General features: G+C 48.2%; 1 protein-coding gene across 11 annotated transcripts in view; it reads left to right on the top strand.

Annotated features, from left to right (window-relative positions):
• The window catches only part of ERGIC2 (ERGIC and golgi 2), a 196,480-nt gene that overhangs the window by 141,766 nt on the left and 30,594 nt on the right, over positions 1–24,120 (top strand). For all 11 annotated transcript variants that reach the window (XM_085652343.1, XM_085652335.1, XM_085652344.1 and 8 more), the window contains one exon: positions 12,218–12,380. In XM_085652343.1, the coding sequence (XP_085508469.1) occupies positions 12,218–12,380 (163 nt within the window). The remainder of the gene's footprint in view (positions 1–12,217; positions 12,381–24,120) is intronic.

Below are 24,120 nucleotides of genomic sequence, written 5' to 3'. Positions count from 1 at the left end.
TCACGGTCATGGGGCCGCTTCAGAGAATGCTCGCGGGGCCACCATCATCGCTCCTTGACTCCAAGTCTTCACCCTTGGATTCGGGTAAAAGGTGACACAAAAAGACGTCGAAGAAGCGTTGTCACTCTCCGACGTCCCCCCGTCGGTCCACGGATGCAGACAAGGGGGGACAGGGGTTCTGCCCCTGCGGCTCCTTTGGAGCCCGGAAGTCCCGTGGCCTACCCACCTTACCCGGGTCCGTGGACGACTCCCGCACAGGTGCAAGTATTTCTTGCTACCATGGACTGCCTGTTTAGGCCTCTGTTTCCTGCTGGCGAGCCCTCGGGCCCTGCGGTCGCATGTCGGGATCCTGTCGGTGCCGCCGGCTGCCCCGGCACCACAGGATCCTGCGCCGCTGGCTCTGGCCACGGCGCCACAAAGTCTCGCGAGCCCGCTCCGGCCCCAGCTCCACCCTCTGCTCCGCCTCTGGCGCCGCAGTGGGTGCCATTTGTTCCGACCCTGCCCAGGTTCTTGGACAATTTTACCTGGGATCTGCATTGGGACACGGCGCCGGTTCGGCCCTGTCCGGTGCCGTTCCCGGCGCCGGTTGTTCCTTCCCTGGTCTCTGCCCTGCCGCCGCAGTCTGTCCCACATTAGGCAGAGGTGGAGGACGACTGGAAGGGGTCCGAGGACCCTCTTACTCATCAATGTGACTCCGAGCAAGACTGGGCGGACGAGTTAGAGGAGGCCGGCGGCCTTGATCTCTCCTCTGACCCGGGGTTTGCCTCTCCTCTGCCTACCATGGAGGAGGGCGCTTTGTACACGATGGTGCTCCGTCGGGCCGCTGAGGTCCTCCACCTTGATCTCCCTGCAGTGGCCCTAAAGACTATTCTCCTCACTGAGGTGCTCCAGACGGCGTCCACTTTGTCGGAGCCCCTGCTGCCATTTAATGACACCCTCACTGACTTCTTACTGGGCACTTGGTCGCGGCCAGCCACAGGGGCACCAGTGGATAAGAATGTCGCCAGGCGTCATCGCCCGGCGCCGGGTGACCCTGCCTTTCTGACCACTCATCCTACGCCCGAGAGCCTGGTCATCCAAGCTTCGACATCCCAGAGTGCCTTTCCCACGGCTCCGCCAGATAAGGACTCTTAAGAAGCTGGAGCAGTTTGGCAAGCGGTTGTTCTCTTCGGCCAGTTTAGGGCTGCGGTCGGTGAACACCGCATTCCTATTGGGCCGCTATTCCCACGCGATGTGGGATGCCGTTGCACAGGTGTTGCCTCAGTGTCCTGAAGAGACCAAAGCTGTGCTGTCTCAAGCTGTTGCCAAGGGTAAAGATGCAGCTAAGTATGCCATTCGGTATGCTTTGGACACCGCAAACTCACTAGAGCAATTTCTACCACGGTGGCACTTCGTCGCCATGCCTGGTTGTGAACTACCGGGTTCTCGCCAGATGTACAAAGCTCACTCATGGACATGCCCTTTGATGGCACTCGCCTGTTTGGCGATAAAGCCGACCGTGCGCTGGAGCGTTTTAAGGACTCACGGGCTACGGCCAAGTCCTTAGGTCTTTGCACGAAAAGCCCAGCCACTCCTGGTTTTCGTTCCTTTCGTGGCCACGGAAGGGGCGCCCAGGCACGTTCCTTCAGCAAGCCTGTGCAGAACCAGACTCCGCGCGGACGCGGTTTCCACAGGGGCGGGGTCTGGGAATCAGCGTGGGGGTCAATCCACCTCCGCCCCCACTGCTTCTACCTCCAAACCTTCCTAATCCGAGCTTTGTGGGGCACCCCACAGCAGTGGCTGGCAGGATCCGCCATCTCCTCCCCCCCCACTGGCACACTATCACATCGGACAAGTGGGTGTGGCAGATCATCCACAAGGGTTACTCCCTTCCCTTTCAGTCCACCCCTCCAGCCATGTCACCTCAGTACCACCGCATGTCAGGGGAACCCTTGGCAACTCTCCAGCAGGAAGTCACGACCCTCTTGGCCAAGGGGGCCATCGAGTGCGTTCCTGGGCCAGAAGTAGGGAGTGGTTGTTATTCCCACTACTTTCTGGTCCCCAAGAAGGACAAAGGGGGTCTGCGTCCCATCTTGGACCTCAGGAACGTCGACCGCTTCCTCCGGAAGAAGAAGTTCAAAATGCTGACTCTGGCTCATGTCTTGGCTGCCCTCGACCCTGGAGACTGGATGATAGCGTTGGACTTGCAGGACACATATTTTCACATCCCTGTCCTGCCGGCCCACCGGCGTGACCTGCGGTTCACGGTAGGCCAGGAGCATTCTCAGTTTGCCGTGCTCCCCTTCGGCCTTACCAGCGCCCCTCGGGTGTTCACAAAAGTGATGGCGGTGGTCGCAGCTCATCTGCGCAGGTCAGGGGTGTCAGTCTTCCCCTACCTTGACGACTCGTTATTGAAGGCGGGCTCGCCCCAGGCAGTCGTCTCCCACCTTCAGACTACGGCCAACCTCCTGCATTTGCTGGGGTTCTCCATCAACGTGCCGAAATCGCACCTGAGTCCCTCTCAGAAGCTCCCCTTCATCGGAGCGGTTCTGGATTCCACGCAGTTTCAGGTTTATCCTCCCGAGCAGCGAGTCCGGGATATTCAGGCAATGATTCCGAACTTTCAGCCTCTATCCCGATTTCAGTCAGGATGACCCTCCAGCTCCTGGGCCTGATGGCCTCCTGCATCCTGCTAGTGCAACATGCCAGATGGCATATGCGGGCTCTGAAGTGGGACCTGAAGTTCCAGTGGGCGCAGCATCAGGGCAACCTGTCCGATCATGTCCAGATCTCGGAGGGCACTGCACGACAATTGCAGTGGTGGCTCACGAATCGCAATTTGGTCAATGGCAGATCCCTCTCCCTTCCCCAACCGGAGCACACAGTGGTGACGGATGCGTCCCTCCTAGGATGGGGAGGCCACTTGGGAGAGGCGGGGATCAGAGGACTCTGGTCTCTGGCGGAGTCCTGGCTCCATATCAACTTTTTGGAGCTTCGGGCGATCTGACTTGCTCTGAAGACATTCCTTTACTCTGTCCGGGGAAGTGTGGTGCAGTTGTTCACGGACAACACCACCGCCCTGTGGTATTTCAACAAACCGGGCAGGGTGGGGTCCTGGACCCTATGTCAGGAGGCTCTGCGCCTCTGGACATGGCTGGAACATCAAGGCATTACCTTGGTGGTTCATAACCTGTCAGATTCTCTGAACGCCTGGGCGGACGAACTCAGCTGCCAGTGCTTGATGGATCACGAATGGCGTCTCAACTCGGACGTGGCGCAAGGTCTCTTTCAGCAGTGGGGAGAGCCTTGGTTAGATCTATTCGCCATCGAAGAAAACGCGCAATGGCGTCAGTTCTGCGCGTTGGAATTTCCAAGGCGGCACTCGCCAGGCGACACTTTGTCGCGAGTGGAGTTGCGGTCTATTGTACGCCTTTCCTCGTATACCACGTCTGCCCAGAGTGCTGAAGAAGATTCGCGCGACCGGGCCCAAGTCATCCTTGTGGCTCCGGATTGGGCACGAAGATACTGGTATCCCGAGCTACTCAGCATGGCGATCGATCCTCCGATCCGACTGCCTCTTCGGGAGGACCTTCTGTCGCGGCAGCAGGGGACGGTCCTCCACCCGAACCTGTCCAGCCTCCACTTCCATGCGTGGAGATTGAGCGGCGACAGTTGACGGCCTTCGATCTTCCTCCCGGAGTCTGTGATGTCCTTCTGGCAGCCAGGTGTCCCTCCACTAAAACGGTATACTCCTGCAGGTGGAACAAATTTGTGGCATGGTGCACAGCAAAGGCTGTGGATCCCCTCTCTGCCCCTCTTTCTGAGGTCCTTCTGTTCCTTTCTTTCTTTGGCCCAGCAGGGCTCTGCTCTGAGCACTATCAAAGGTTATCTTTCGGCCATCTCCGCCTTCTTACGGCTTCCAGATCAGCCTTCTCTTTTTAAGTCCCCGGTTGTTAACCGTTTCTTGAAAGGCATTACACACACATTTCCTCCCGTGCCATTCATAATGCCTCAATGGGACTTAAACCTTGTTTTGACATATCTGATGTGCGCTTCCTTCGAGCCCCTTCATAACTGTCCTTTGCATCTTCTCACTCTTAAGGTGGCTTTCCTGGTAGCTGTCACCTCTGCCAGAAGAGTGAGTGACCTCCAGGCTCTTTCTTCCAAACCTCCTTTCCTTTCTGTTCATCCGGACAAGGTGGTTTTAAGGACCCGTCCTTCTTTCTTGCCAAAAGTTGTCACGCCTTTCCATATCGGGCAGACCATCACTTTGCCCACCTTCTTTCCGCATCCTTCAAAAGAGGAAGAGCGGCTCCACCGTCTGGACCCAAAACGTGCGCTCTCGTTATATCTGAAGCGCACATGACAGTTCCAGGTGGATGACCAACTCTTTGTTAGCTACGTGGGTGCCAAAAAAGGTCGGGCTGTGCACAAACAAACCATCTCTCTGTGGGTGGTTCTGTGCATAAAAGCATGTTACTCGTTGGCCAAGAAGGAGCCTCCTGTGGGGCTGCGTGCCCGTTCTACCAGGGCAACAGCAGCCACTACTGCCTTGGGACGCGGCGTTCCCTTGCAGGACATTTGTCAGGCAGCTACGTGGGCTTCGCTGCACACGTTTACGAAGCATTACTGCCTTGACAGTCAAGTCTGGAGAGACGGCTTCTTTAGCCGTTCTGTTCTCCGTGACTTTCTGGTGTAATCTTGTTCGCAGACCCACCACCGGGGTTGATATTGCTGGGGTATCTATTCTAAGGTAAGGAATCTATCACTAACGTGTCTCTTTCAGATGCACTAGTTACTACTTGTGTAACGATCTCTGTAAGAGACATTAGTTAGTGATAGATTCCTTACCACCCCCACCCATCCTCCCCGTTCTGCGTACTGATTCTAGGGTTAAGGTCATCCCTTTCAGGGCCCTAGTTTCATGGCACCAGTGGTCAGTTTCTTGCATGGCCCTGCGTTCCTGGCGCGGAAATTCGTGTACAGAACTGAAGTCAGCGTGCATGGGTGGCGCCTAAGTAGTCTCTGTGATGTCATCTTGGCGCTTACGATGCCAGCGACGGATGCGGAGCCGCAAGATGCCACCTACCGACCGCAGGGGTACTGCTGATGAAAAACTTTTCCGGATCCAGTCTGACGCCTGGGGATATTCTAAGGTAAAGAATCTATCACTAACTAATGTCTCTTACAGATGTATCGTTACACAAGTAGTAACTTGTGCATTAAATACATTAATTCATCGAAAAAGCTTGCACTCTATGCAGACCCTAAGACATGCTGGCGCTACATCAGTTGTGCACCTCACAATCCCACTCGAAATGGAGTATCAAGCTTCATCCTACTCACTACATTTGGCAATTACCTCCATGTCCTCCTGAATGTGCAGTGTAGCTTCTATCCATTTTATTAATTTGTCTATCTTCTGTAATCCCACTCTCGTGGAGCACCATGTTCCCTCCCACTGCACCATATCTAGCCAGAGTTTTTTTTTCTCAAATTCAAATCATTGCAATTTCGATTTCAAATTGTGGGACTATATCACTCTCCGTGATGGAGAGCAACCTGGGCATATTTTGTGCCTGTGAAAATATCAGCAGCACATTCTTTATTTATTTTCTTAATAAACCAATTTTATTTGTATTTTAAGAAACAACAAAAATAGAACTCAATGCAATTAGATGCAACCATACAGCAATATCCATCTACTAGGAAACATCTTATCAAACATAGGTTAGTTTATTTTATTTTAAGCTTTGCGAACAATAATGAATGTGAAATGTACAGTCTAATTTACTTGCTGCCATGCTCCTTTCCAAGCATGGTGTTTGTAATCTACGCTGTACTGTTCAGTGTACAACTCCTCGAGGTCGAAATGTTGTTCTTACTGTAAAAATGTCCTCTGTAAGGTGCTACCCATCTTGTTAGAGCTACGTGTGTGCAATGCTAAATACCCCATATGACATAAAGTAAGTGTAGCAATATGAGCTCATTGTCTGGGGGTTTTAAAATTGCAAAATATATCAAAGATCAGACGCAGAGGTCAAACAAATGCTTTATGCATTCTCCCTTTTACTAAACGTGCGGTAAACTGGTTAAAATAAAATGTATTTTTGCGCCTTGCTGATTTAATGTACTCCAAACTTACTTAACTTCCCATCTGGCAAAACCAAACTGTTATCCTAGTTTAGGGACACACGCCTTACCCATTCATTTCTAAGCAAACAATAATTCTGGTGGATACAATTCCCATTAGGAAATTGATTGCTCTGATCATATAATATGAATGTTACAAGCATCTAATAAAGGCTACTAAGACTTCGATCATGATATTTGGGTGAAGTAAAATACATTTTTTTCTGTGCTGGGTAGTTGGTTTAATCACAAGGAAGTCACCAATATAAATATCTGGGAGTGATTAAATAAATTGCTTACTTGGAAGCATCATTAGAAGGTTATTGAATCTTAAACGTTGAGGTATTGTCATGACCTAAAACGTTTTGCTAGACATTGTTCATGTGATATTTATGGACCACTTTTGAAACAATTTAAGGCAAAAGTCAGTACTGTGCTGTTACATTGCTCACCTGAGCTTTCACCTATGACTCAATTAGAATTGGATAGATTTGAATGCAAAGGAATATGTAAATTAGTATGGGTCCATCCGCATCTCAAACCTTGGTACGTTTAGAATTCGGTATCTTAGTAATCTCAAAGAATATGTCTTGGAAGTGATGAGTTTAAAACATTTGCTTCCTTACTTTGGATTGTCTTGCTGCGGCAAAACCGTTATGAAATGTGAATTTAAACAGTTTATTAAAATATAACTTCTAAAAAATTAGATATTCAACAGTTTTCTCAAATCAAGGCTAAAGTTAACAGTAATTGAACAAAGCTTTTCTGGTAATAAAAAATATTTGTCTAGCAACAGATATCTCATGGTAGGCTTACAGCCTTTTGTGCAAGATAGGTTTCTAAAAATAAGGTTTATGGAAATCGATGTTCTAGACATAACAGCTTTGTGCGATGCATCCGTGCATCAAAAATATAAATTGTTGGTTATTTCAATTGGACAACAACGCCATGGGACATCCTTTAACTATTACCCAGTTTTCAGACTAGCCCACAGTCTCTGTGTAATGCAGGCCTCTATACAAGGCTTATAATAGGCAACTCGGCAATGCCTCAGAGGTGTTGCAAATATGGTTGTATCGCAACATTTGTAATATGGCATTGAAATCACTTAAGGTTAGCATGATGTAATACTAGCAACTTTTACGTGTTACTATAAATTAGACACTGTAAGTATAACTGGAGAGAACAGGTTTGTTCGGTCTCTTACGAATTTGGTATGCTGAGTTGCTTTGTGCATCTTTTTGGCTATCAGGTCCCCTTGATTTGGCTACGACGGCGGGTTTTAGACTTGGTATGCCATCTTAATATCAGTTCTGACAAGTTCACTAATGGTAATTTTATGGTGGAGTACACTTTTTTTTAATTGTGTTTGTCTGTGTAATCTTTGTATGCATTGCATGTTTAATTCACATATTTGAAAAAGACGATAAAGATCGGTTTTGTAGTTCTCCATAATTACATGTGTAGCAAATATTTGTGACTTAGACTTCTTGTTCCCAACTTGCAGACCCTCGGTCATAGCAGATTCACACCCGAATGCATGGACCATACGCCTTGTGATGTCTCAACAGCAGGACTAGATATACATCTATCCATACATAGAAGGCCGCACAAATACACTCATTTTGAGAAATCACTGTTGCCTAGATACGGCCTACAAAAACAGTGGCATCACCTCTCAATGATAAATGTGTAAGTCTCTAGCATTTTTGTCAAATGCGAGTATGCAAAATATCAAGAAATAAGCTTTGGAAAAACGATAAATCTATGGTAAGTTGTAGGGGAACGCACCTCCAGTGGCCAGCGTCCTACGAGGACATAGTTTGTCGTTCTGTCAGTGTGAACCCCCTTGTTTAAGAAATTAGGAACATTGAATTTGAAGTAGCAGCAAGGACCTGTGAAGAAAACAATTGAAACACTTAGTTGAAAGTAAATACAATAGTTGGCTTGCAGGTGTGTGGTACAGGTTCATTAAAATTAACAAATGAACACTAGAATCGTCTCAGTACTTTCTCCGCAAGGGCATTCCACTGAGCATCATGAAGATTCCTCTGTGGCAACTAGATTGAGCTTTTCTGGGGCAGGCTTTTGTAACACGTGGTGCCAATGCTATGCTAGCTATAAGAACCCCATGTTCAGTAGTGAAAGCAGGATTTTGATAATGCATATGTCTTTGCATCATTTCTGTATCAACACACTTTAACTTTACCTTGAATGAGGGGGGGATTGAGGTTTGGCTGCAAGATGGCTACACCTTAGTGCAGTTCTGTGGGCTCGGGCACCAACATCCTTGGGTAAATCAATTTAAAGAGGGCTACGGCTGTACAGGACCAGTGAGGTACTGATGTTATCGGCAAGAACAATTTTAGCTAAAAACAAAGCTACACCGGCGCATGGCATAGCTGCTAACCATGGTTGTGTGCCATGCTGCAGAGCAGGATTGTAGGCTTCAGCCCGGGCAGAAGAGTGAGGCTGCCTCCCAATGCCGCTGGTGCACTCGGGACTCCTGGTGACTGCACCTGGCTTTACAGCTATCAAAACCGACTCAGTAGAGCTGTTTAAAAAATCTACTTCATCTTGAATAACAAAACAAAGCTTACTGCCCCCACCCCACCAAACGGCAAGGTGGGAAAGGCATACAAATGGACAGCCCAGGTTCACGTTTTCCTCGAGAGGTGTCTCTAAGCCCCTGGACCCTGAATCAGAGTGTAAGGGACAGGTGGGTACCATCGGTGGTGGCATGGATCCATTCTTCGAGATGAACTTCTTATTGTAAGCAATGCAACAAAGCCTCCAGTCAATAGACTAAACTATTGACACACCGAGTCCATGCAGGAACAACATTGACTCCAAATTGGATAAACACTCAAACAGGCTCGGAGCGACAAAACAGCGTATTTCTGACACGGAAGAAGACTTTAAGCAAAAGACAGACAAATACCTCAACTTGAAGAAAGTGCTTGCTGTAATAAAAGTGAAGAACAAAGAACTTGATGCAAGATCTACACCATACAATTTATGGATTCTTGAAGTTCCAGAGACTCCAAACTAAGGCAAAATACAACTTTTTCGAAAATGTTAACTTCCGTATTTGGAACCAAATATTGCTCCTACTTTGTGCTGAAGCAGGCACATCTCACTCACTCCCAGGCTGCCCCATGGGTGCCAGTGTGCCCGAGCATAGGAAAACTGTTAAACTACTGAGACTGGACAACGTGCTCAGGGTGGCCTGTGAAAAACGAGTACTAAACCTCCAAGTATATGACCTCTCATTCCCTGATTTCATGCTGACAATACAGACTGCACAGCGTTGCAAAAAGGATTAGCAATCCTTTGCTCTGTCTAGCACACTTCTTAATAAAGCATAAGGGAATGCATGATGTCTTTGCCTCACATTAGGCAGCATCATCATTTCTGACAATCCATACCAAGCATCGCAAAGGAAATATCGGCTCCGATCACGAAGATGCTGAAGTCGGACAGTACAGCTGACTAAGGTCACTACAAGTACTATAAAAAAGAGGTAATATTTATAATGTGAACGTAAATACAGATAGATCCCTGCAGATGATTATACAAGGTAAACTATGTTTTATCGGATCTTTTTATTACACCCATGACCTATTGGAGGTTTATTGCTGGCACTCTGGTTGCATCTCATGAGTAATACACTGGCCGATAAATTGTCTAAGCGTCATTGTATTTGTCACGTTTTGACCTATTTTACTCATGCTTTTACTACAGTAAGGTTGGGTTGGAGTACCTATTAATGGATTGTGGTTAATGGTGTGGGTTGCTTGTATCACGATATTTACATTGTTTTCGTCCAGTTCCCGATTCTCAGGGTACAAGACAGGGATGCCCACTATCCCCAATACTATTTGTTCTCGCCATGAAGCCCCTGGCTGCCACATTACAACAAGTATGCTCTGATTAATGTCCTGCCTAATACCAGGTTCACTATATGCAGAGTGTGTGTGTGTATGTACGAGTATGTGTGTATATATATGTACAAGTGTGTGTGTGTGTAATATATGATCTCCCACTATTGACTGTGACAAATCGGTTGTCTTCCTTCCTCACTTCAAACACCATTAAATTCACACCATTATACCCATTTATATTGGATGAGTGCATGGTGAAATACATAGGAATATGGGCATATCAGGATATTAATGCTGTCATTAGGATAAATTATGATAAAGCGATTTCTTGATTAGAAGATAAAATCGAACGTTGGATCAAACAATTCTTATATTATTGCTCGATTGTACCTATCCCCATCACCAAAGCATTCTTTTATACGGTACGCTAGCTATACATTTGCTCACTATAGGTTTGATTGTTATGGACCGGTATTCAGCCTTAAATCAGATGGGAAGTACTGACATTATCCAGCAATCAGGGGCGTTTGCACACTTGATATGGAATTATATTACATGCGGACACAGGCACAGTTTACCTACTGTTGGTATCATCCCCAACTGTACATGACACATCTGGCAGCGGAGATACAGTGCACACTCCATTTCGGCAGCTGATACAGAAAAACCTACTAGAAATAAACACAACACAACACCATAAACGACCCTACTGTGGAAAAAATTAAAGGTTTCATAAGATACTGCTTCTTTACTGGCCATCAATCTCCTGTCAGGCCACCCAGTTCTCCCTCCCGGGGGCGACCAGAATCAAGTCTTGCAACTAAATAAAAGAATCTCAGTTTTCTCTGAATTGAGTTCGACACCTTTTGTTCATTCATTTTCCTACCTCCTGCATACAATTATAGAAGCGTGTGGCTACCTCAAGCTAGTCGGTTGGAATGGAGACCACAGTGTATGTATGGATACTTGTATAGCGCACGACTACCCGGAGGCCTCTCGGCGCTTGTACGAATACCGCTGTGGAACCCATCCTGGCTTTTCCCTGTGAGGCGTCCACTCCTGGGCACCCCCAAGGTGAAGGCCAGGCATCCTTAGCGTTGTGGGGGCCGTTGTGGAGATTAAGCAAGCTATTGGCCAGAGTTGCAGAGTGGGACTCCATGATTAGAATGGCACCGAGGCGAGAATTATCAGGTCCGTGGAATTTTTTTAGCCCAAGACCCGCCGAGGCGGGGAATTGAACCCTGGTCCCGGGCTAGACCTCTGCATCAGGGTCTGCCGCTCTAATCATTGAGCCACACTTCTCCATTCCAACCGACTAGCTTGAGGTAGCCACACGCTTCTATAATTGTATGCAGGAGGTAGGAAAATCTAATTGTCAGCAGCATAGAACACTATAGAGAACCCAAAAGAATGGATATGGTTTGCCAGGGGGTGTAACATGGACATTAAACAATGTGGAGCTTAATGCTGAGCCCTGAGGGACCCCACACGGAAGAGAGAACGGCTTAGAGACAAAATTGGCAAGAGTGACTGATAGCTCTGGACCCACTGGAAAAGACCCTAACATAATCAGGGCAAAATCACTGATTCCAGTACTCTCCAGGCGGGCCAGCAGTACTTTATGGTTGACTGTGTTGAAAGCTGCCGACAAATCGAAAATAATGAGGGCAGCTTCGCCAACACTGTCAATTACCTCTCTGATCTCAGTAACTACAATCAAAGCAGATTCTGTGTTGTAACAACCTCTAAAACCATGCTGAAATCAATCGAGCAATTGGTTAGCAGCAAGAAAGGATTCAAATTCTGTATTCATAGCTTTTTCAGCTATTTTAGCGGGAAACCGAAGTAGTGAAATAGGGTGATAACTACTAACTTCCAAGGGGTGTACTGAGGGTTTCTTTATTATAGATATGATTGATGCCTTTTTCCAGGTTGTATTTAAGAGTATGGTAAGATGTGTGGCCAATGTCCTTGGGACCAGATGCAGGGTTTTAGGAGGGCAAGGATCATTAGGAGCACCAAATTTGGTGGCTTCAATTAGCTTATTTACCAGATCAACTAACAGAGGAGTAAATTTGTGTGAAATGTTCTTACAGATTTATAAAAGACTATTTACTTTGCCTTATTTAGCGTATGGTGTTAGTACTTTCGGCATGAGAAATCATAATGTTGCAGGTTTCTTTGTATTTGTTGATCATTCGAAATCTTTTTTCTCTTTTCAGGAACGTGTGATTGATCATGCATCAGGCAGCCATGGCGTGTCAGGCATTTTCATGAAATATGACATTAGTTCGCTAATGGTGACTGTGACAGAGTCTCATATGCCATTTTGGCAGTTCTTAGTGAGACTGTGTGGTATTATTGGTGGAATTTTCTCAACAACAGGTCAGTATTTTAGAAAACAATTTGATTCTGTCTTCATTGTTCTTGAGTGTGTAAGCTTATACTGACCGTGACCTACAAAATAAATGAATTTTAACAGACTCCAGTATGCTTTTTGAGAGAGAGAGGTTTATGGACTTGAAAAAAGCTTTAAACCAAATAATACCCCCTTTGTTGCTGGTACTATGTTTGAAATCTGGATAACCTGTATCCCATTACCGTTTCGAGAGGAGTCCGCATGTGACCAATAGATTCAGATTCATAAATTTTGTCTGGAATGTATTACATTGCCTCCTTTTCATAGTTGTGATATCAGATTTTTAAATTGGCTTAACATCAGAAAATAAATCATTCTGTTGGATGAAGCATTCTTACTTTTCATGCTAGCTGCTCATAATACCTTGATCCTCCATAGTAGCTGGCTGTTCCTGGATAGGTCTTGGTCTGATAACTGGACGCATCCTGGGAAATCAGCATGTATTAGTTGAAGAATCTGTCCAAGTGACAGATGGAGTGATCCAAAGAACTGTAACTGATGTTGTGGGCCATTTGCAGTTTCACTGTACTGCTTATGTGTTCTTACACATGCATAGTTTAATCTTTGGGATAAGTATATGCTACTTGTAGGATCAACTAGAGCTGACTTCCTGTGTTGCGTCCATTTATCAAACCATAATGTCCGCTTGCTCAGCAGACAAATGTTTTTGGCCAAGTTTTAAATAGGTGTAGTTTATTTAGTCTATGAAGTAAGTGTCGAGATCTTCTGCTGGTTATTAGGTTTTCATTACTTTGGCTGCAAGTGCTGCTGATCAAAAGACCACTACTCCAGTAGTGTAGCAAACAACTAAGGCTGTACTGCTGCAAGTGAGACCTTCTGTCACTGTCCTCAGTAGCATGACATTGCATTTCTGTTATTTCTTCGGGCTCTTTGGCCTAGAAGCAAACCAAGTAGTAGTGTAAAGTGGCAGAAAACAATTGGTGGTGTGATAAAATCGATGTACTATTGTACATGTTTTTATCTTTGTGTACTATTTGGTGCCTCTTCTATGTGAGTGCCCACTTTCATATTTTGTTTCCAGGGCATAAATGGTGTTTCAGTGATTTTTTTTTAAGTGCACCAAAAATAATCAGTCCATTGTTGACACTTACTGTATTTATCACTGTGCATGCAACATCTGTTCTCTACCCCTGCAATGCCCCATTCTCAATATCCATTGCCTTTGGAATGTTTTGCACAATTCAGATTTTGCCTTTTGCTGTAGGAAATCCAGTCTGGTCATTGTCCTCCCCTTCAGCGGGAGGAAGATCGGAGTCCTTCAGGAGGGTGTAAGTGTTGCTGTCTCTTGTGGGTGATCAGTTATGCTCATACACTTGCCTACCCCGTCCCCCACCACCTTGCAAGCGATCCAGGGTTATGATGCTCATCTGAAGGAGTGCGGGAAGAGAGGTGGGGAGCAAGATACTTTCTGGTGAAAGCACACGCTCTTTTGAGTTCTCGTTGAGGGGAGACTGTTGAGGACTCTAGAGGGGAACCTCTAGGTTCTCCTATGTCGGGAGGACAACGACTTACAATACCCAGCGATTACTTGTTGGATTCAACACCACGCAAAGGAAATTAGATGGCCCGCTGGAGCAGAAACAGAATGCCCACGTGGGGACCTGATGGCAGCTGAGGCGCAGCAGCATTGAGCTGCAGGAGATTTTCAGAGAATCCAATTATCTGTTCCCTGAGGAGCATTGGAGCTCTTGGTGGACGTTGTGGATTTTACAGGTGCTAGTCACTGTTTGTAAAGTGCGACTGAGCTGTACAGTGCAATAGTGAAGACAGTGCACAGGGCGGGCACGCTGCACAGAAAGAGGTGACCTACAAGCCATGGGGAGACAGTGTCCCACCTGACCCATTTTTGGCTCCACTTCTGCTTCCGGGCAAACGGCAGTAGAGAAGGATGGTCTTACTGACCTATCAGCGGAGAGGAGTTTCTCATGGCCTTAATGGGCATGGTCCATCATCAGTGGGACTTGATAGAAATGTGTGTAAAATCATGCTAGATCATATGCCTCCCTGATGGAACCTAGAAGAAGTGTGCCCGTAACAGACGGCGAGATGGAATGTGGGCACTACTGAGCAGGCAATATAACAATTGGTTATAGCCTCATCGAGGATTGAATTGCTTCAAGGCTGTGCTCGCACATATATTTCTTTTCTAGAAATGTAAGCTAAACAACTTAAAAACCAGTGGTGCTCATACACTATTTGATTCTGAGAGTGGCCTACACTAAGGAAAGAATTGAATCTGTTGATGTTTTTAAGGCATTCTTGCGACAAGGCACTAACACATTTATCAGTGGAGTCTCTTATGGTGGGGAAAGCAAGGCTCTCGAGAAGAAGAGTCAAAAGGAACAGGGAAAATGCACAAATGGATCTGGTAACCCTGGGCAAGGATGACATTTGAGAGACGATCTTATGAGCAGCCACCAAATTCTGATAAAAGAAGAAAAAAAGAAAGAGGTGTTGGCCTATATTTTGTTCCCCGTCCTAATAGGAGTATGTGTGGGGGACATGACCCATATGTTCGCTCAACTATAAATGAAATGTTCTTTAGTGAACTCCATGGACCTACAGAGAAGGGTGTCTTGGTAATGGTAAGAAATCCTCCCCCAAAGATCTGCACTGTCCGACTGAGTCCTTCAAAGGGCGGTCAATTATATGCACCTTAGTGTGATTGTATGTCTTTTTTATGTAGGTTTCCAATGGGCCTCGCAGGTATTTGGAAAGAATCTTGTTGTACTGTCACTTTGCTCCCTCTCTTCCCCTGTGTGGCCTGGTTAAAATCACGATGATTGCCTGGCATATGTGTGCAGGCTTTGTCTTTTGGTGCCCCAAAATTCTGTACTCTGGTGCAGATGCAACTCCGTCTGTGCTCCTTGATGTGACGTCTGCGCTCTGATTGATGTTACTTCTTTTGCCATTCCGGGTATGTATTTGCATAGTAGAATGTCTGTGGGAACATATGAGCGCCTGGAGGCTGCAGCCGACCAACAACCCCTTTGAAAGAGAGTACAGAGATTCTCCTTACCCATTGCCCGCTCAGAATATGCTATTGCAAGGTGTTGGCTGTGAGCAGCTAATGATGACACTACCTTTTGTGCTGAATTATGTTTCTCAAAAGCTGACGTTTCTTTTACTAGAAGAGGTCGATCACCCGTATATGACGTCCCGTCCCCTCTCATACTTCTGATGCCTTTACACCCCCTTTTTAAAAAAAAATTAAATAAAAATTAATTCCATAGACTTTTCTCCCCCACAAAAAAAGCTACTAATAAGCAGTGTCCTTTTTTTGAAGAAGGAAAGCTCATGAGCCCCCATGCCCTTCCACCGCTTAGAAAGCCCCACCAGCCTTATCGACCTCCGTAAGTACGAACACAAGTACAGGATATTAAAAGAAATTAAAAAAAAAAAAACTTCCACAGTATTTCCGACAGCCTCCTCTCCCCCTAAGAGCAGACTGCTGTGGTGACCTGCCTTTATCTATTTTTGTCACTTTTCAAAATAATACAAAACACAAGTGGACTGTTCCCTGCTTCTCCTATAGATGTAGAATTCCATCCACCACAATACCATCTCTTTCCATTAAAACATTACAATTTAGCCTTGATTTCTCCATCTTCATTTTCTTAATGAAATGTCCCAGTAACCATGGTATTCCACTAAGCTCACACCTCTCCGCGAGCCCACCGCCACCCAGTTAAGCCAAAGTAAACCCCTAGGAACACACAAGTGGCCACCATTAGTGTGTAAAACACGTCCCTTCTGTCGTTGCCTGCACCTACGTTCCACTCATAAAAACTCGTATAGCTATCTCCGTGTACTACGTTTAAGACTTCAGCTCTTGAAATTGGACATTCTTAACCATTTTATTAAAGTAAAAATATTGGAGAAGCATATCCCTAGTGTTGGGTCCAGCATGCCAGACTGACAAAAATAAAACACAGGGAACAAGAAAATTTTATTAGACCTGTACTCTTTACAGCCCACGTCACGTTGTGAAGATGATGTGTATGGTAAACGTATGCCGACTGGACGTAAGGTTTGAATAGTGAAAATAGACCAGCATTAGTTACCCATAACATTTTTTACATTGTGAAAATCAGTCGTAAATAAAACGTAGGATGAAAAATAACCATGCTTCCACCAATTGGGTAACAAAGGCTTGCCACTTAACCCAGTCTAGACCCAGTTACGAGGCGCATTGTACCGGAGCGATTTTTACCGTTTCCGTGTGGTGAAATCACCCCAGTACAGGGCACCAGTCCTAAATAAAGAAGTGGGAGTACTATTCAGGTTAGGCAGTATGCAAGTAAAATAATGACACATGCCATCACAGCGCACGATTCACGATGCGTGACATGGCATGTGACATCAAAGGAAGTGACATCACAAGAAGTGACATCAGATATTAGGATCTCACACACATGTTTATCAAGTACATCACAAGTAGATTTTTTTTTTTTGTTGTTGTAAAAAGCCTTTATTGACACATCGAATATTCACAGTCATGGGCCTACAACCGCCTGGGCCGGCCGCTAATGTAGAGAAAACAACAATACAGCAGTTAGAAGAGCCGAAGCGAACCGCACACAACGGTCGCAGCCGCCCACAACCAGACATAGTATCACAGAAAGGCTTCTTATTAACTTTTTATAAATAAAACAACAAAAAGAAACTTGCACCAGGCAAAAGAACTCCATTAACAGGGACTTGCTCTCTCATGGGCGGGGGACAACAGCGACAACGCGGCCAATCACACAGTTATTAGCGTGAAAAAGGGCCGGGGGGGCAGGGAGAGGATCGGTCATCACTCCCGCAAAGCGACCAGGAACATCAAAGTCAAGGGGACATCGTTACGTCTGGTGCGACCACCAAGGGGGGGGCGCAGATATCTCCCCGATAGGAATTCCAGGGACCCCACATCTTACTCCAAGCCCTAGGCTTGCCCCTGGCCACATAAACCGTCTTCTCTCGGAACATGCACCAATCCATGTTTTCTTTCCATTTCGTGACTGTGGGGGGCCGGCCGGACCCCCAGAGCTGCGCAATGTCCCTTTTAGCGATCATGTTGCCCAAAGTCACCCAACGTTCTTGTGCCACATCGCAGTCAGTCGGTTCCCACACATTTAACACACATCGCCGAGCCTCAGGGAGCAGCGCCACACCCGTAACCTCCTCCATCACTGCATGTACACCAGTCCAGAAACGTATCACCTTCGGGCACTCCCACAGAATATGAAGAAAAGTACCAAGCAAGCCACAACCGCGCCGACATAAACCATCACTTGTGTAACCCATGTGAAGCAAGCGGGGACCGGTGACATAGACCCTATGGAGTATCTTCAACTGCACAAATCGAAGGCGAGCCGGTATAGCAACCTCCCTCGGTGAGGCTACGGCCGCGACCCAGTCCTCGTCATCCAACTCTAGGCCATCAGCGACCCAGACCTCTCGCAAATGTGTGAGGAGGTCCGCTCGAGTATTAATCAGTTTTTTGTAGATCAGGGAAATAGTACTTTCTGGCAGGTAACCATCAAGCAGACGATCTTCCAACGGGGAGGCCTCGGGGATAACAGCAGGATTCGGGAAAGCGGAAAGTAGCGCATGGCACATCTGCGCATAACGAAAGAACTCCCTCTCGCTCAGCTTGTATTCCGTCTGAAGAGCTTCAAACGATTTAAAAGCGCCCTTCGTCCAAAGATCCCCCACACGAATAATTCCGATCAAGTCCCACTTCTCAAACCCTTTCGAACGCCATAAACCTCCCAACGCGTCCGACGCATACAGTGGAGTCGCACGAGACAGACGGCCCGTCCATCCCGTAGCAGCGGTGGCACAATGCCAGGCGCGCACCGCATTTTTCGTAGGACCAGTCAATTTAGTACTTCCCTTCGTAGAATAAAGCGCCCTATTGAAAACTCTGCCCGGCAACAGTAGCTTATCCATCTCGTACGCGGGGTTTACCGCCGGGCCGTATGTCCCATGATTCACCGCCACCAACTGGGACGCCCAATAATATCGTCTAATGTCAGGGAGAGCTATGCCACAGTCGTACCACGGTAGGGTCAATTTAGCGAGAGCAATGCGCGGTCTCCCATCCCAAACTAACTGCCTCTGTAAGCTCTCTACCTCACTAAAATATCGGGCGGGCACCACGTCCAGCGTATTCTGCAATGCATACAGAAAGCGTGGAAGAGACATCATTTTGAATAAGGCTGCCCGGCCAAGCGGCGATAGCGGGAGCTTACGCCAACGAGCTACATCGGCCCGCAGCCGCTGGAGCGGAGGCAACAGATTCAGAGTATAACGGACCGCCGGATCGAGGGATATGTGGATACCTAGATATTTGAATCCAGAATGTGAAATCTGAATTGGACAGCCACGCGGGAGAAGAGGGGGGTCGCCGACCAGCACATAAACACAGGATTTCACCCAATTAATGACAAGCCCTGAATTGCGACCAAAGGAATTCAATACATCAACTAAGACTATCAACGATTTCCGCGGGGAGGTGAGATAGAGCAAAATATCATCTGCGTAGAGTGACACGCGATCCTCAAACGTCGGTGTCCACCGAATACCCGTTATGGAGGGCTCCCACCGGAGCCACGCCGCCAGGGGCTCCAACGCAAGAGCAAAAAGAAGCGGGGACAGGGGGCAACCCAGCCGCGTGCCCCTGCCAAGCAAAAAGGGGGCAGAAACTCTACCATTCACCACCACCTGCGCCAGTGGTTCCACGTATAACAGCTTCACCCATCCAATGAATCCAGGTCCAAAACCAAACCTAGCCAGCGCCGCCCAGAGATACGGCCATTCCAGCGTGTCAAACGCCATCGTGGCGTCCAGGGACGCCAAAATGGCAGGCTCCCGAATAGAGTCAACTCTCGCGAGGACTCCATGGAGGCGCCGCAGGTTCAGCGCGGTGTTGCGGTGCGGAATAAAACCAGACTGGTCCGGGTGTACCAGGTCACCGATGACTTTAATCAAACGACTAGCGAGCACTTTAGCGAGAATCTTGGGTTCAGCGTTTAGAAGGGAGATGGGCCTATAAGACGCACAGCAATCGCGTGGCTTGCCCTCTTTATGGAGCACCACTATGGTCGCTAGACGTTGATCACGCGGTAGGGCGCCGGCCTCTCGGGATGCAATAAACATCTCGCGGAGATGAGGTGCCAACCTATCTGGACGAAGCTTGTAGAGCTCGATCGGAAGGCCGTTGGGGCCGAGGGCCTTTCCTGAACGGACCGAGCTAATCGCTGATGCTATCTCATCGTTTGTAAGCGCCGCGTCCAGTAGTTCTTTATCATCGACCGAAAGGCACGGCAATGCAATATCTCGCAGCAATTGACGAGAGTCGTCTTCTGGCCTCTCCGAAACCGGAGAGTAGACGTCCCGCAAATGGTCCGCAAAGCAGCTCACAATCTCCCCCGGATCCGTAACACTCACACCATCAGCACGCACAATCACCGGGACCACACGACTCGCTCGCTCTCTCTTCTCCAGCCATGCAATCAACCTTCCAGCCTTGTCACCAACATCATACAAGCGCCCCTGTTGCTCCCTACTAACGAGCTTGGCAGCATCCGTAACCAACGCCCTGTAATCCGCTTGTTTCAGGCAAAGGGCATGGAGTTTGTCCCGTGTGACCCCCCGCCCGAGATCTTCTTCCAAGTCAGTTATGTCTGTCTCCAGGCGTACCACCTCCTCAGTTTTACGCTTCTTAGCATGGGAGATCAGGGATAGGGCCTGCCCACGGATGACCACCTTGAAAGCCTCCCACAACGTTACGGCCGATGAAACTGAACCCTGATTTTCCTCAAAATAACGGTCCAGAGACTTAACCAAAAGGGCACGAGTTGTGGGGTCATGCAAATACCAGGGATTAATCGGGGCCACCCTCCCCTCTGCCCCCATGGCCACATCTAAGTGGAGCAGGACCGGGGAATGATCAGAAATGCCACGGGCCAGATGTCTGACCTCCCCGATCATTTGGGCTTGGGCGGCTGGCATCAGAACATAGTCCAATCTAGATAGGGAGCCGTGGACGCCAAAGTGAAATGTAAATTGAGCGAGCCCCGGATGCATTGATCTCCAACAGTCCACAAGCCCCTCTCTACCCGACACAACAGAATTGAAGTCACCACCCACCAGCAAGAGGCCCTCCGGGAGCCCCAGCAGCAACCCTCCCAAGTCCGCAAAGGTAGTGGTTTGCAACCCCGGGGGGACATAAACTGAAACCAAACACAAAGTCCGTCCTTCCCACCGGCCCACCAACACCACGTAGCGCCCCAGGTCGTCGTGTATCACCTCATCAATCTCCAGCGGGAGAGAGGATCGAACCAAAATGCCCACCCCTCTGGAGCCGGTAGTAAAACCAGAGTGGGCCACCAAACGGTAGCCCTTTCTATTCATAGCATGGCATGAGTGTCCCACCAAATGCGTCTCCTGCAACAGAACCACATCAGGAGAGAGACGTTTCAGATACTGTAGCACCACCCCTCGCTTCAATCGGTCCCACAAACCATTGACATTCCATGTTAAAATGCGCAACCCCCTACCCCCCATTTCCACAGCAACGGACACCCCACCCACATTGAGAGCTAAAAACAGCACACTGATTGCCTGGTAGAAAACGAACACCAGACAAAAACACCCCTACCGCCACCCCCCCAACTCCCGCTACACACCCCCCCCACCCTGCACCCCTGCACAGGACCATTAAGCCACCCTAACTCGCAGTGTGCCTGTCACCCCACCATAAACCTACTCTACGGAAAGAAAGAAGAAAACCCCCCGAGGAGGAAGAATCTCCCCAGATACCCCGCGGCCTCCCAATGATGAAGGAAGAGTAATGCAGTCCTCAAAAAGAAAAACCCCAGTACATCAAACCCACGTCGGGGGTGAACACAAGATTGTCAAGGAACCACAAGTCATTCGTTCACCCTTGTTCCGCTGATCCACCACCCTCATCCGCAGCTCGTTCCTCCCCGCCATGCCGACGGTGCAAAGCGTCAAGCCAGTCCTCAACCGCCTCGGGCCGGTCGAAAAAATGAGTCCGTTCTTCCAGTTCAATACGTAGCTTGGCCGGGAAAAGCATAGAGTACTTCAAGCCCATGTCCCTCAGCCGCCGCTTGACAGTCATAAAGCCCATTCGCTGTTTTTGCACCGATTGCGTAAAGTCAGGATAGAAACTGATATCCGCATTGTCATATTTCGTCGGGCCATGCACACGGGAGGCCTGCAGGATTGCGTCACGGTCCCGAAAGTTGAATATCCTGGCAATGATAGGTCGCGGTGGGGCCCCAGGCCTCGGCCGGCCCCCCGGAACTCTGTGTGCCCGCTCCACCGTAAAGAAGTTGCTGAGGCCTTTCGGCGCTAGTTTGGTCAGGATCAGATCTTCCACAAAGAGATCGACCGGCCCATCCTCCGACCTCTCCGGCACACCGATGATGCGTACATTATTCCGTCTGCAGTTCAGCGACATCCGTCTTGAGGCCTGATGACGTGAGATCAAGCGATTTGACCTTCTCACTAGTTTTTGACAGATCTGCCTTAAGTAGGTTGATATCGATCAACACGGTGTCCAGCTTGTGGGCCAGCGAGTTGAATTGCTGGCCGACCGAGGCCTTCATGGCGTCGATGGCACCCATGACATCTTGTAGTGACAATTCCGTCGAGGGTGACGGGCCCTCCTTGGCTGCATCTGAAGGCCCACTCGATCCGGGAGATCCCTTCTGCTGGGCATAGCGGTCCATGTTGTTAGCTTGCACGTAGCTACCCCTCCGGGGAGCTCTAGACTTGTGCTTGTCACCGTCCAGCCGGGTCGTCATCACTCAGCAGGGAAAGCAGATCTAATATACCTGTGAGGTGCAGCGATCACCCTGGGGAGTCCACCTGACTGATGGACAGCCCCCTTTATCAATGCCACTCGACCGCTACAGATCGGTCCCAACGCAGAGCGACTGTGAGCGCCCGCCACCAGACTCGTAGAGGAAAGTCCAAAACGAAAGTGAAACCAGGGGGGGACGGGCCCGCCCAAGACCCCAGAGCTGTTGTTGTTCGATTGGAGCTTGGGGACAGTGCCAACCCGAGTCCGGGGTGGCGCCACGGAGCAGGCCTCTTTCTGGAGTACAGGATAAGTCGAGTTCCCAAAGTCCGATTTAAGTTCCGAAAACGGGAATCACCTCCGCTTCAGTTCACCAGGAATATTCCTTCAGATTAACAGGATTACAGCCAGGATAGACGTGGGAGGTCGCGAGGGTCCCGGGAGCCCTGTGCCTACGCGTCCATCTTGGTTGCGCGCTAGGCTCCTCCCCCCCACAAGTAGATTTAAGCCCATTATGAGTTTTAACAAATTAGATTTGGCGTTTGGTTATGCCAAAAAAATGGTGCTATCCCGAAGCAAAATCTGGGCCTCAACTAATACATTTATGTTTTTTAAACACTGCTACAAAGAAATTGGCAACAAGGAGGAAGCATGGTAGTGGATCTGTTATGCATATTTGGTTGCAAAGTCTACATTTTCAAATATTTGATTGGGTTAAGAAATCTGCTGTGAAGGTGCCCAGTAAATCTAAGGGAATAGTGATAATGGTGACATTAACTGTTGGTTAATGCACTTGCTGGAGAGATCTGTGTTTTGTAAAGTCCTAGATTTGAATCAAAGTAGTCAAGAAGGTAAATGTGTCTCCTGCAAAGCACATCATCTAACACGCAGATGACAGACAGGCGCGCAACACCCATTGGACTCAAAGGGCTTCACCCCCCCCCCCCCCCCCCTGTCGTGTGTGGCAGCCGGGATGAGACACCTTCCCGGGCAAAAAAGCAGCCGCACCCCAGCACTTCACAGGTCTTTAAAAGACCATTTGCATGTTAATGAGGCCTTGCAGCTCCACTCTGCCTATTGCTTAAAGTTCAGCCCCCTCCCCCGAAATTTTTGCTCAGCCCCCCCCCCCGGAAATTTGGCTCTAGTTGCGCCTCTGGTGACAGATTTTTATTTTAAGTAGATAGTAAAGTGGGTTACTGCTTTTAACTGAGAGATCCTTTTGTTGCTTGCAGTTCATAAATTGTAACCCTTCTAAAAGACCACAGTGAGGTAAGGATATGCGACTCCTACACCATGTAACCCTCACTGTCTCATGTAACTCATCTCTCATATACAGGAACTGAACAAAGGCAAAAGCACTGCTTTCTTGAGTACCTGTGAAGAGATCAGCTGTGTGCCTTTGTTTGCCCTCTGTGGCATTAACATTTACGTGTGGGGTTCCAGGCCACCTCCAGTCAGGATATTTAAACAAAGGGAGGCCTGATGGCCCCTCAACTTCGGCCCAGCTAGAGGTGAAAAAGGAACTCCCTCGCTGCCTGCACGTTGAGGCTGGGAATGGAAAGCAGACAACGTACAGGCGCTGCTGAATGTGTCCCGGTGTCTGAAAATTACTCCGGGACAAGTTCCGCATATTTCCGTGGGCCCCAACTTCTTTGCAGGGGGGGCGGCTTCCACCTTTTAAAAATAATGGGTGGACGCTCTGCTGTAAAACAGCACGGAACCTCTTATTCCATGCGGCATCACCGCATACATTTCGTGTACGTGGGGTGGAGGAAAGGGGCATGGGAGAGTAGAGGAGTTTTTAAAAGGTGGAAGCAATGTCATTCCCCATATTGGCGGGAAAGTGTCAGGATACTTGTCTCCTACTG

Source organism: Triturus cristatus, chromosome 4_1 (assembly GCF_964204655.1).
Source record: "Triturus cristatus chromosome 4_1, aTriCri1.1, whole genome shotgun sequence".
Lineage (NCBI taxonomy): Eukaryota > Metazoa > Chordata > Amphibia > Caudata > Salamandridae > Triturus > Triturus cristatus.
The sequence above is the reverse complement of the archived record's forward strand: the minus strand, read 5'-3'. Positions and strand labels throughout refer to the sequence as shown.